Here is a 13,685-nt window from a genome sequence, read left to right on the forward strand (position 1 = left end):
ATGGCGGTGGCGAGACCCTCTGGGAGCTGACCCTGGTCCAGGGACAAGCGTCCTGGGTGGGGGGCGGGGGGTGGCTGTGCTGGGCCAGCCTGAAAAAGGGCAGCAGGAAGAACAGAATCCACGCCAGACACGGAGTCAGTGCCCTGGAGGCTTAGGCTTCCCCTGGGAAAGGACTCCTGTTGAATAAAAGGATTTCAAAGGGGAAATGCGGCACCACCCTGAGACTGACTGATGGCTGACAGCAGCCCGGCTGGTGGTCTCGTCTATCAGGTGGGGGACAGACAGGGGTCCATCGAGGCGGGGGCAGGGAGGAGTGGCTGGGCAGCGGATGCACCCAGAGAAAACGGGAGTGGGTGGAGGGTGGGTGGGGCACACAGGATGTGGTCCCTGTGGCCTTCGGAGCAGGCAGACAGGTGCACTCCCGCGGGCCTTGGGGAGCACAGCGGCTCTGGCTCCCCCTCGTGCATCTGGAGGGGCTGGTGAGCTGCTGCGGCCTCCCAGGGGGGAGACACGGGACTGCTGGTGATCGCCGGGGCTGGGGCCCCGGTGGGTGCCCACTGCCTTTATCCGAGGAGCCAGGCCTTCACCTCGAAAGGGCTAATATCAATTGTTCTAGAAAATAACATGGATGTCCACGCAGCCCAACACAACATCAGCGGCCACTCGGCCCTCGCTGTCCAGGACCACCTCCCACACAACACCTTTCCGAAGGACAGGACACACTGGCCACCAGTGGAGGACAGGGCCACCCTGGCGGTCATGTTGCTGACACTAGGAGGTTACCGATAAACAAGTTACTCTAAATGCAACGTTTTGGAGGTCCAGGCCTGCAGAACTTGAAACCATCTAAAACTCGGTGGCGTTAGGTCAAATCCGCGAGAGGGGTTAGACCGCCCGCCACGTGCGCCCTGGCGGCGGAAGCCTGTGGACAGGTGGAGCCCATCGCCTCTGAGGGAAGGTGTGTTCGAGTTCCCAGCTGTGACAGAAAACAGGTAAAACAACAGATGACCACAGTGGCAGGACCTGTGAAAGCGCTCAGCTCCGGGAGGCCCTGCCCCCGAGCCCACACGGCCTGGCCTTCTCCGCACTCTGTGACCGACGGGCCTGCTGCTCGAACCCGGGCCCGGAAGCGTTTGGGCCTGACAGTGCACGGAGGGTGGAAGTTCTCCGACGTCCCTCACGCTGGAGCCTGGCCCGCTCCCCTGCTGTTCTTCCTACTGGAACGGAGGTTCGAGTCTTGTCTGGTGTGCTCATATCCTTTTAATTTCCTCTTGAGAATAAAAAACAATACTTTGTCCATGTCTGAGGCGATGCATGTCTGTTTTCTCTGGCATCTGAAAAGCCCTTTCATCCTGCACCAGTCGGTCTCTGGCGAACTTGACCAGACGGATCGGGTCTGGAGACCAGCCCCGCAGTGGCTCTCGCTCCCAGCCACACACGTCCGTCGCGTGGCTGCTGAGCCCTCAGCTCCGAGCGCGAGGGACCCACGTGGTCGTAGATCTACATCGTTCTGAGGGTCCCACTCGGGGGCCTCACGTGAAACAAGGCTTCCCCAGCCCTGGCAGGCGTAGCTCAGTGGATAGAGCGCGGGCTGTGAACCAAAGCATCGCAGGTTCGATTCTCGGTCCGGGTACATGCCTGGGTTGCAGGCCATGGTCCCCAGCAATCGCACATGGATGTTTCTCTCTCTCTTTCTCCTTCCCTTCCCTCTCTAAAAATAAATAAATAAAATCTTTAAAAAAAACAAACAAGGCTTTCCCCAGTCGGAGATCTGGCCCAGCCAGCTTGCAGACATGAGAAGAGGTGGATGCGGCGCTCTGAGAGTCGGGGGTCTGGAGGAATAGCCACGGCAGGTCTGGTGGGGGGACCGCAGGCCCACGGCCTCGGACACAGGGGCAGTGGCGGAGCTCCGAGGGCTCCCAGGAGCAGGTGCGAGGCCCAGGCTTTCTGCATCTGTACCTGTGGCTGCTTTGTTCCATTCTAGAAGTCAGCCCCCCAGCCCCCCCCGCCCCCCTGCCACATGCTGCCAGTGCTCTTACGTGAAGCCGACACTCGGGGCTCCGCAGCACCCGGCTGCCCCCACCTGCAGGCTGGACGGTGGGCCCTCGGCGGGGACGCGAGGCAGCCGTTCCTGGGGTGTCGGGGCGGCTGGGGGGAAACGGGATGGTCTTCCGGCCTGCAGGAACACAGCGAAAACCGTGGTCAGCGCAGAGAGCCGGGCTCACTGGACCGCTGACCGCCTTGCAGCGTCATGGGCACACACACAGGAAGGGGAAGTACCCAAAATTCTTTGGCTAAACTGATGCTGGCAGATAGTTCACCTTTTAAAAAACTTTATTCATTTTTAGAGAGGGAAGGGAGGGAGAAAGAGAGAGAGAGGGAGAGAGAGAGAGAGAGAGAGAGAAACATTAATGTGCGGTTGCTGGGGGTCATGGCCTGCAACCCAGGAATGTACCCTGACTGGGAATCGAACCTGCGACACTTTGGTTCGCAGCCCGCGCTCAATCCATTGAGCTACGCCAGCCAGGGCAGATATTTTACCTTTGTGAGGGTCCTGGCAGGAAGTAGGAAGTACCCTCACCTCGCTCACATTAATTAGCTCTTACACATTTACAGTGATAATTGACTCGGCATCTTTCGAAGGGGCGATGCTATCTTTTGGCTTTGGGGGACGTGGGGCATGGTATTTCCACCACTTTGAGGCACAGTCTGGTTTTTCTCCTCCAAGGACGGAGCAGATTAGTGGAGGGAAGAATCTGGTCAGAGAAGACGGGGCATGTCACATCAGCCATGACCCCGGGAGTGAGGTGGACACAGGGCCGGGAAGGGCTTGGTCTCTGGGACTCTGCCCACGTGGTGCGGGCGTGGCCTCGCTCGGCACCTGGGTGGGGGGAGGCAGAGACCCACTCACCCAGGGGGCATCTCGTGGGTGTTTCGCTGCTCCCGCCCCCAGGCCAGGCAGGAGGGGTGGGGCCTGGGCCAGTACGTCACAGAGGGGCAGGCAGGGTGCTCTGGGTGGGCCCTGTAAGCGCAGCAGCACCACGCTCGGTCCCCTCAGCAGGGAGACGCCAGCCGCCTGCTCCAGCAGGGGCTTCCAGGGTGGGCCACATCGCAGCGAGCCTGTGCCCGCCTGTCCTCGGGGCGGGTCCCACGGAATGGCTGTTCTGGAATGTCAGTGCCAGCAGCGAAGACAGACAGCCGCCCTGAGAGGACAGCAGGCACCGTGTGTGTGTGTGTGTGTGTGTGTGTGTGAGTGACTCAGCCAGCCCTGAACTCTGACCTGGGCCTGCCTGGGGCCCAACGAGGGATACTTTCCCAGCAGAGGTGATGCCATGAGCAAGGTGAAGAGGCCAAAGAATTACTCAGGCTGCATTCATACGGAAAGAGTTAAGGCCCAGGCTGGTGCAGCTCAGTGGATTGAGTGTGGGCTGTGAACCAAAGGGTCACCAGTTCGATTCCCAGTCAGGGCACATGCCTGGGTTGCGGGCCAGGTCCCCAGTGGGGGCCATATGAAAGGCAACCACACATGGATGTTTCTCTCCCTCTTTCTCCCTCCCTTCCCCTCTCTCTAAACATAAATAAATAAAATCTTTAAAAAGAAAAAGACTGAAGACACCACCCAAACTGGCCGCTGCAGGGTGCAGGGTGTCTGGGGGAGCTTCCAGGGCTCAGCTGGGGGAGGGGCCCATTGGGAAGCACCCCGTGGGCTGGGTTTGACTGACTTTGAGCCCTCAAGGAAAGAGGGGTCACAGGAATGACATTCCATGATGCTGTGCCCGGGAGATCACTCATTCTGTCTGTGCTTCTGGAGGGTGGGCCGTGGCGGGGAGGTCGCTGGAGGCCCTCCTGGGCCCGGGGCCGAGAGTGGCTCTGGAGGGCAGAGAGAAGAGCCAGGGCTGGGAGAGAGCACGTGGGACATGGGGCGCGGAGGGCTCCGGGTGCAAGGGTTGGATTCTGGCTCGGGTGCCTGGGGGCAGCATTAATGCCCCGCCCTGAAGCCGGGGCCCAGAGGACGGTGGTGTTCATCTAGGAAACACTCAAGGGGGGGTGCTGGGGGGACAAGTCTGGGCTACAGTTAGAGATGCATTGTCAGCAGTGTGTCATGGAAACCAGAGAACAAGCAGGATGGGGACGGGGACCTTAACTGGGCCTGCAGGACACGGCATTCAGGAGGGAGAAGGGCAATGGGCCGGGGGCGGGGGACCAGCCCACAGTGGTGGCGTGGTGGCCAGACTTGGAGTGGGGAGAGCTACCAGGGGAGGGGTGTCTGCGGTGGCCTCTGGGAGAGATTCGGAGTAAAGGTCAGAGCAGGAAGGCCACCGCAGACTAGCCTGGGCAGCAGTGACTTGCTGAAGTCATGGCCAGACCCCTCCCCTGGCAGGGGTCCCCGTGGGGAGAGGGGAACGGGCCAGGGAAGCAGCCAGAGGGAGGCCCAAGGTGAGGCAGGCGGGAGGTGCGGGGAGGCAGCAGGAGGGCAGGTTGGAGATGGAGCAAGAAGTGTTAAATGCTGGGGCCACGTTTGGGCCCTGAGGGGGGTTGGGGTTCTGGAGTGCACGGAACAGGGAGGCTGGGACCTGAAGGAAACGGGCTGAGAGGGTGGGGGTCAGCGAGGGGGGGGAGGCGTGCCCCCCCATGTGGGGACGGGGACATCCCTGCACAGGGACCACTGGGTTTGTTTTCATTTCTACCATTCTCTCCTCGATCATAAAACCTGTGCGTATCATGAAAAACCAGGAAAACACAGAGAATCTTGCAGCATGGCCTGCCCTCCCAGCACCTAGACATAAACACTCCTACCATTTGGTATCTTTTAAAAAGTGCAAATATATACACTAGAAAAATGCAAAAAACTGGGGATGATTTTAAGTCCGTAGGCTAGTAGCAAGTCAGTAAGGCCAATAGGCTAGATCCACACTATTTTTTTCCTTTAAGTTGAATTTACTCAGCTGACACTGGTTAATAAAATTATATAGGTTTCAGGTGATCCACATTAGTCTTAATTGGCTTTTTTCACTTGGCTATCGTGAGGCTTTCCCCACGCATTAAATGTTCTTCTAAAACAGCATTTTCAATGCTGTTTCGTGTGACTATATCGTTTATGTCATCAGCCTCCTGCTTTGGACATTTAGATTATTCTCGTTGTGTAAGCGACACCCTTTCCTATGCATCTGCACAGTTCTGATTCTCCCCAGTATGAAGTCCTAGAAGGGGGTCACTGTCTCCAAAAGTGCCAGGACCTCGGACGCGTGTGTGACGCAAGTCATCAGGGTGTCCCGGCAACGCCATGGTCTGGGGCGGGCCAGTGTGCATGCACAGTATATCCACTTTCTCAGGAGGCCGACCTAAGGCCCCGGAATGTTCCTCTGCCACCCCCTCCTGACCGGACCCCACCTATCGTCTCTCTGTCCCCCCCTGGGGCTGCTGAGGCAGGAACCCCCTCACTTAGTCTGCACCCCCACGGTCGGCACACCCTCTGGTGCGGTCGGGCACACGGGCGTTGTTGGGCGTGCCCAGCGGAGGGGGCCGGGGCGGGCACTTGCTCCGTTCCAGCGGGAGGGCCCGCCGTGCAGGACGAGGTCTCACACCCCTTGTGGTGACCGCTTCCACAGTCAGGGGACACCCGTGCGTGCTCCCCAGGCGTGGAGCAGTGTCCTCGTCTTCCTCTACCAAGGAGAACACGGGACTCAAGAATTAACTGTGCCCGTTGGGCAGATCGGGTCTTTATTAGGCTCCTTCTCCGCTTCTCTCGGATTACAATATCCTCAGGTCATTCCTGCCTGTCTGTGAAGCCAGGGTGTTCGTAATTTTAAAAGATATTTTTAAAATAATTTTTAAAATCGATGATTTGGTGTCCCCTTTCCCATGTCGACCAAGATGAATGTTATTCGTTCCTGTAACGTCTCATTCAAAAAGATGTGATGTTTATAAACTGGATTTACTAGCAGCTGACACTTGGCTATATTCTGGATCGAACCGCCACAGCCCCGGCAGGTGTGGCTCAGTGGGTGGGGCGTCATCCCGTGACCCAGAGGTTGCAGGTCTGATCCCCAGTCAGGGCACGTGCCTTGGGTCGCAGGTTCGGTCCCCATTGGGGTGTGTACGGGAGGCAACTACTCAGTGTTTCTTGCTCACATCAGTGTTTCTCTCTCCCTTCCTCTCTCTCTAAAATCTATAAAGGTATCCTTGGGCGAGGAGTTAAAAAAATCCACCAAACTCCTCAGCCATAAATGACATTCTGTGGACAATCAGGGACCCTGGACATACTCTACAACATTATTAAATTCATGCTCCCTTTCTCAGGTGAGATAATGTGGTTAAGTACAGGACGTTCTTAGTGGCTTAGGGGATGCATGCTGAAGGTCTGCAACCTTTCCCCGAACGGTTCAGCAGAAAAGTGCACACGTGTATACAATGCACGCAGAAAAGAGCGCGAGTGCGAAAAGCTGAGTGTGCAAAGATGGAAAATGTTAACAGCTGGAAGTGCTTCATTGTAATACTCTTTCAACTTCTCTGAGGGCTAAAAAATACTAGTTGTCGGTTTAAGAGAAAAAGGTGTTATGTTAGCTAGTATATTACTAGTTAAAAATAAAAACCTTGACATACGAAGGACACAATGACTAGTTTTGAAATCAAATCAAATGGGATTCAGAGCGCCGACCCACGGCGTGGGCCTCGACATGACAGGCCAGGTGCCGGACGGGCATCGGCGCTCGGCATCCGCGGCCCCGTGCACGGAGCTCCGTGAGAACGGGCGTTTTCTGGGCCTGCCCTGTCTCCTGAGCCTGGCTGCTCATTACAAATTATTGAGGAGTAAAACTGGAAACAACCAGGACGCCCAGGTCTAGGGGATTTCTAAGTAAAACAGAGCGTATTCATTGGAGGTATTTTATGGCCAGTACGTGCTGAATGAATGAATGCAGCTCTTTCTGCTTGCTCTCTCTAAGCCCCTGTTTGTACCTGTTTCTCTCCAGCATTCTCTCTAGACGGGAAGAGGCCACAGAAGACACATCTCTCCTGCTCGTGCTGGGCTGCCCGGACTGGTGCTCCCCCCGCCCCTCCTGAGCACACAGGCGTCTGTCTAGGCCCTCGGGTCCCCAGGGAGACCAGAGGCTCTGGGTAACCAGACTGAAGTTTTGTTTATGTAAACAGGGGAAAAGCAAGGCTATGAAGAATGAATAAGGCTTGGCAGCTAAACACGCTTATAGTTGCTTTAAAAACCCATCTAGCCCTGGCTGGCATGGCTCAGTAGATTGAGAGCCAACCTGCGAACCAAAGGGTTGCCGGTTGGATTCCCAATCAGGCCACGTGCCTGGGTCGCGGGCTAGGTCCCCAGTAGGGGGCGGGTGAGAGGCAACCACACATTGATGATTCCCTCCCTCTCTTTCTCCCTCTCTCTAAAAATAAATAAACAAATCTTTAAAAAAATCCATCTAAATATAAGTTCATTTGGTGTCTTAACGTGTGGCACTCTATCAAAGAGCCTCGCGCTGCAGCGACAGGCTGGGGAGGAGGAACCACCCCTGTCCCTTCTGGGTGGACCCGCGACTCCTTCCGGCCCCTTCCTGTGCAGTCACGTTGGCCCACACTGGGCTTCTCCTGGGGGGGGGGGCGACCAGAAGCGGCCCCGGAGATCCCAAAACCCGACCACTTCTCTTTTTTGGGGGAAAAAAACCTGGGAGGGGGAGGAGTGGGAGACTCGAGCTCCCTTCAAAAATCCCCAAAAGGTAAACAATAAGCAGATAAATGCTTTTCCATAGGAACAGTTTATTCTGAAACTTCATATACACACATCTTACACTGCAGTTAATGAAAATGAAGCTTAAGCAACCCCCCCGCCTCCGTCCGCCTGGACTTACGCGGGGTACCCGCTCCGGTGGCCGCCGGGCGTGACGGGCCGGCGCAGGGGCTCGTCGCCACCCCACTGCGTGCCAGGTGGCCCCCTGCGCCTCGTCTTCCCTGTGTTGGTCATGATCTGGGGGAAAGAAAGAGGAAGAGGGGCTGGAGAAAGCACCTTGAGAGCTGACCTGGAAGCAGAACTTGCTGCGTGTAATAAATTAGTCTGCGGTGACGCGGGGCTTTGCCGAAACATGAGGGAGGATCGTGCCACAGATGGCGGAAAATTTCCCCTGAGGTTTGCATGGTAGACCATTTAGAAGTATAGATTTTTAAAAAAACAAACCGTGGAAAAACGGAGACGAAAACAGTTAAATGGAGTGATATCACGTCTCTGCAGAGGACTGACTTGTGAAAGTGAGAGGGGGAAAAAGAGATCGAGTTTCATGAAAAATCAACATTTCCACGTAGACAAGTATTTTAAAAGGAAGCCAAATTAACAGGTAAACGACATACTCACAAGAAATCTTCGTGGTAAATTTAACCGATTAAAGGTTAGAATCTGCATTAGATAAGGAGCTCTTACAACTTAGTAGGTAAATGACTAAACAGATAATTGGGCAAAGGGTTCAAATAGCTAAGCCGTAAAACAGGAAATACCAGCAGAAAACAGAAAAATGGTCAACCCCACGAGTGAAGAACAGAGTGAAGACACATAATATGAAGACACCAGAGTCCAGTGGCTGCATTACTAAAACCCAGTAGGTTGAGGCCTGAGCAGACGACTCCGTTCTTGCTCGAACTGGCCTGGGAACGTCAACTCTTGAACTCTCCGGTCCTGCGTTCCTGCGTCAGCGCCTGGGTCTACGTCAGACGGCCAGATAACCCCCTGCCCCCGCAGGGCTGGGGAAGAGTGTCCAGCATCCAGACCATGGGCCATCCAGAGATGGTTATTGTTTCTGACCAGTCCAGCGTGCAGGGCCGGCTCTTCTCAGGAATGTACTTTTCACTGTAGGAACGAACCAACCAACCTTCCTTCCTTCCTTCCTTCTTCCCTCCCTCCCTCCCTCCCTCCCTCCCTCCCTCCCTTCTTCTGAACACTCCAGGTCTTGCCTAGTTGTGTGGCTGGTTTGCAAATCCTAAGACCCTTGAATAAATCTTTATCAGTAATTTCTAGCCAAAACCTCTGGGCTCCTTTTGAGTTTTCAACGCAAATAATTACCAAGAAGAACGCATTCAATAAGTGACAATTAAAGAAATGGTACTCCCCCCCCAATGCTAGCAGTGGTTTGAAACGTTAGTGGCATGGAAGTTTGAGACCAATCTTTTGGAAAGTGATGTGGCATTTTATATCAAGAGTTGAAGCCTTGCTGGTGTGGCTCAGTGGATTGAGCACCGGCCTGTGAACCAAAAGGTCACAGGTTCAATTCCCAGTCAGGGCACAAGTCTGGGTTGCGGGCCAAGTCCCTAGTGATGGGGGGGGGGGGCGAGGTGTGAGAGGCAACCACACATTGATGTTTCTTTTCCTCTATTTCTCCCTTCCTTCCTCTCTTGAAATAAATACATTTAAAAAAAGAGTCGTAAAAATGTTCATATCCTTGGGTGTCAATTCTAGTAAAAAAATGCAAAATACGGAGAATGTTAAATAAACAAAGTTGCTTGTGACAAAATTATTGTAGAGCAAAACTGGAACAATCTAGCTGTCCCAGTGATAGGGGAATAATTAGGTAAAATACGGCATATTCATTCGAAGTATTACATAGCCATTTGCCATGATGAAGACTAGGCTATAAAGAAAATGCTCATTCAAAACGTTAAATCAAAGTTGACTTACAACCCTGCACACAAAGGCTGCTTTCGATCACGCCACGAGCGCGCAGAGCGCGGAAGGACTCAGGGCGACACGCAGAGGTCACGCAGGATGACAGAACCGAGAATAATTTTTCTCCCATTTGCCAAGGTTCTGTGAGGTGGTCGTGTTATAGTAATAGTGAGGACAGCTGCTGAGCAAAGAAGCCTCTGCGCAGCGGGTGAGGTCCGAGAGAGACGGCTGCAGCAGCGGACCTAGCCGGCAGCAGGGGGCGGGGCTACAGCCAGGACGGCCCGGGGGCGCCAGAGGGGGGTGGGGGCGGGGCTCTGGGTGAGGGCGCAGGTGAACTCCCCACACTGTTTTCCCAACTCCCTATATGATTATTTCCAAGGAAACAGTTACATTTCTTAAACTGGAGTCACACCGGTGATTTCTTGGCTTGTACTGAGAAGTCATTTGGGTTTATATACTACTTGGAGGCAGGGAGAAGAAAAAAAGGGCCACTTTCCTGCGGCGGGAAACATCAATAGGCGTCGCCTGGGCTGGGGCACAGCTACCAGCTGGGGCAGCGGGCAGGCGGGGCCCAGCCTGTGGGGGCCGAGGGGGGGCGGGCGGAAGGAAGTGGGAAGGGAAAAAGACAGGAGCGAGAAGGGGGGGGGCCCTGGGGGGGCCCTCCCCCCCCCCGGAGGAAGTGGAAGGTTATGAAGCTAACCCGAACCCTCCACCCTCCCCTCCAAGCTAGTAGTTTCTCGGTGGGTCGCTGGCGTGTACAGTAGCGGATCCTGGGAGGTGTGGGCGGGGCCTGGACTCTTTTTAAGCACACTGGGCAGTCTGGGACTCGGGGAAACCCTAGGCTCTCTCTGACATCGTGGGGCAGCACCTGCTACCCCCCCCCCCCCACTCCTCCCTGCTGTGCGGTTCCCTCACCAGCAGCGCGGTGTCACCGGCCCTGGGCCTCCCGTGTAAACGTCTGGAGGGCCGCGGCTTCAACTTTTTCGGCTTTTTGCTGTGTGTTAGGCAAAGGGCACCCGTTGAACAAAAACTTTTTGAATGTAATTTTCTGACACAGTGTTTCAAAAAGCCATTATGTTTGGAATGACCCTGAAAGATCTGCCTAGACACTGACTGGGAGGCGTGAACGACACTTTGGGGGCACGTGCTCCCCAGTGAGGTGTCTTGTTTGTGGCCCGCCCTCCCATTTGGCACAGGCGGCTGCGAAGATAAGAGGTTAAAGCCCTTCCGTTCCCCATTAGAGCCAAAGGCGTGGCAAGCAGGACTCCTCCTTTGAAACCACTGGCCCAGCGCCCAGAGGCCGGTGATTTCAGATCAAGGTCGGGTGGGTGACGAGGGAGCACAGGCGGCGCACGAAACCGGGCAGGCCCCGCAGCCTCCGGGACTGCGGCTCGATGGTCGGGTCTCTGGTGAAACCTGTCTCTACCCTGAGACCCCACGGGGGCCTCACGCGGCAGGCGGAACGGGGGCCCCCAACAGATGCTTCCTCGTGCCTGAGACACCCCCCCCCCCCCCCCCCCGGTATGGAAGAACGGTCCCTGCAGATCTGACCCAGGGAGGAGCTCGAGGCAAAGAGCTCATCCTCCACTGTCCCAAGTCCAATGGCAGGTGTCCCTCTGAGACGTGAGAGAGGGCAGAAGAGCAGGAGGCCGTTGGGGGGGGGGGGAGGCAGAATCTGGAGGCAAACAGCCCCAGGCCGAGGAGCCCCCTGGGCCCCGGGCCCCTAGAATCTTCGGAGGCGGGCGCCCACGCTGGCACCTTGGTTTCTGGAGCCCGGCCCCTAGAACGGCATGAGAATGAACTTCTGTGGCCTTAAGCCGCCCTGGTTATGACGATTTATTCCTGCAGCCCCAGGAAACGGATAAACTGGACCTTCACATCCGTATGGTGAATTCTTTCCGTGCTCATCCTTATCACTCACGTCCCCGCTGGAAACACCCGACCCCGACCAGAGGAGCAAGGCCACGGGGAGCCTTCCTGCGGGCTTCAGGGCGCTTCCTCCCGCCAGGAGGGCGGTACCAGGCCCTCGGGAGAGCCAGGGCTGCCTGCCGTGCTGAGGCGACACCTTTCCTGGAGGCCACCGACCGGGCGATTGATGGGCCGGTGAGCTCTGTCCCTTTGTGCCTTGCCAGTCTGCCGATTAAACTGGTCCCAGCGGGCTCCGGTCTTGTTTTTCGTTAAAAGTCCTCACTGTATCGAGGGAGGCTGTCAGCCACGGCGGTCCCCCGGGTGGAGGTGCTGCCAGCTGTTTGGCCGAGGGGCCGTGCTCCGGCTGTTGTCAGCACAGCTGTGTGAGGGCCTGCGGACCCGCACACGCCAGTGCGGGTGTGTGTGGGGAGCTGGGTCCCGAGTGCTGGCAGTGCCCTCAACAGCTACTTTTCAGAATGCAGGTCCCACTGCACGGACCTCACCCTTTTCCGGTCCCTGTTAGCTGGTGTGTGCTCAGCAGTGGCTCCTGGAGCCGGCGGAGGGTCAGGGCCATCGGGAGCTGAGTTCAGACTTCAGCCCGGTCATACACACACGACTCCACAGGCCACTCAGACGCGGGACCGGCCTCCCCGTCGACCCCGACACACCCCTCCCGTCTGTCTTCGGAGGCACTGCGCCCCCTGCTTCCCCTCGAGCCTCACTGCTCGCTCTCTGCCCTCCCACTCCTGACCTGCCGGCTCAGCCTCTGTCCTCAGCCCCGCCCTCACTCCCTCTCCACCCTCCGCTCTGCCAGGCAACCTCCTGCGTCCGGTGGTTTGGGCCATCAGCCGTGTGCCAACGACCACCGCACCCACCTCGATCCCCGCCCCCCCCCCCCCCCCCCCCGCGCCCCCAGCAGATGAGGCGCACGCACAGGAACACGCTGCGCGGCCAGGTGACTGCTGCTGAGGACGGGCAGGCCTGCAGATGTCACGAAGGCCCCTGGCGGGCACCCCGTGGCTACAGTCTGACCCCTCTTCTGCTCACCAGCAGGTCTGCTTGTGGCAGGGAGCAGGACCACTGGGGACGTCAGGGCCCCGGGAGCAAACTGGCCAACAGGGAGCTTCCCGTAACCATGGCGTCGCCACAGACCAGACCAGACCCTCGTGTGCCACGGCAGAGCCTCTGTCCGTCCACGGTCCCGCTCTCCTCCCTACCGCAGGACCCCGCCCCGCCACGCGGTACTCACGCCCAGGTACTCCGTGGTCAGGAGCTTCTCGCCCGAGAGCTCTCCGAGCTGGGGCTGGATCAGCTCGTCCTTGTCCAGGTCGGCCTCCATGGTGTCGCGGTCCTCCTGTTTCAAGGGAGACACGGGTGACTGCTCTGGACCCCCTGCTGCAAGTTCACGGACGGCGGGTCCCCCACACGGGCGCCTGCCACGGACGAGAGGGCCTTAGTCCAGCCACCGCAACGCGTGGGTCGGCATTCCAAAGGGTCTCGGGGCCGTGTGCCCGCTGCCCGTGGCGTCCCCATGACGATGGAGGGCGGACGCCGGCCCACTCGTCGGGACGCTGGGTGTCTGCAAGCGCTTCCACGGCCGCAGCTGTGAAGAGGGTCCACCCGACGCCCCCAGCCCCGCCTCATCACAAGTTCCAGACTTTCTCTCTGCACGAGGTCAAGGTGCCACCTGAACAGCCGAATCGGTCGGCCTGCAAATCACTACTGAGCACCGTCCCCATGCAGAGGACGCAGAGAGCCTAGACCACGCGCACACCACTAGCGGGGACACACAAGGGCCACGGCCGCCCAGGACGACAGCACGGCGGTCTCGCAAAAAGCAGCACGTGCAACACCATGCCCCTCCCCCCCCGAGCGAGGGGAACTGTCAAACACACGTGTCTGCACACAAGCGTTTATGGCAGGCAGCCTTTCTTCGCACCCTCCACGAACTGGGGGTGACCGCTGTCCTTCCAGAGGAGGACGGCTACACAAAGGCGGTGCGCCACACCACGGACTCGGGACACGTGATCGAACCCGGGCGAACCTCCGGGGGCAGGGCTGTGCGGAAAAGGCCAATCCTTGACGGTTATGGACTATTCCACGTATACAACATTCTTTCTTC

At 57.4% G+C, this 13,685-nt stretch overlaps 1 protein-coding gene across 1 annotated transcript in view; it reads right to left on the minus strand.

Moving 5' to 3' along the window:
- The window catches only part of ARMC9 (armadillo repeat containing 9), a 106,066-nt gene that overhangs the window by 12,575 nt on the left and 79,806 nt on the right, over positions 1-13,685 (minus strand). Inside the window, exons 20-22 of the mRNA XM_036022727.1 lie at positions 12,813-12,917; positions 7,857-7,972; positions 2,040-2,176 (exon numbers count right to left, since the gene is read on the minus strand). Of these exons, the coding sequence (XP_035878620.1) occupies positions 2,040-2,176; positions 7,857-7,972; positions 12,813-12,917 (358 nt within the window). The remainder of the gene's footprint in view (positions 1-2,039; positions 2,177-7,856; positions 7,973-12,812; positions 12,918-13,685) is intronic.

Source organism: Phyllostomus discolor, chromosome 4 (genome assembly GCF_004126475.2).
Source record: "Phyllostomus discolor isolate MPI-MPIP mPhyDis1 chromosome 4, mPhyDis1.pri.v3, whole genome shotgun sequence".
NCBI lineage: Eukaryota > Metazoa > Chordata > Mammalia > Chiroptera > Phyllostomidae > Phyllostomus > Phyllostomus discolor.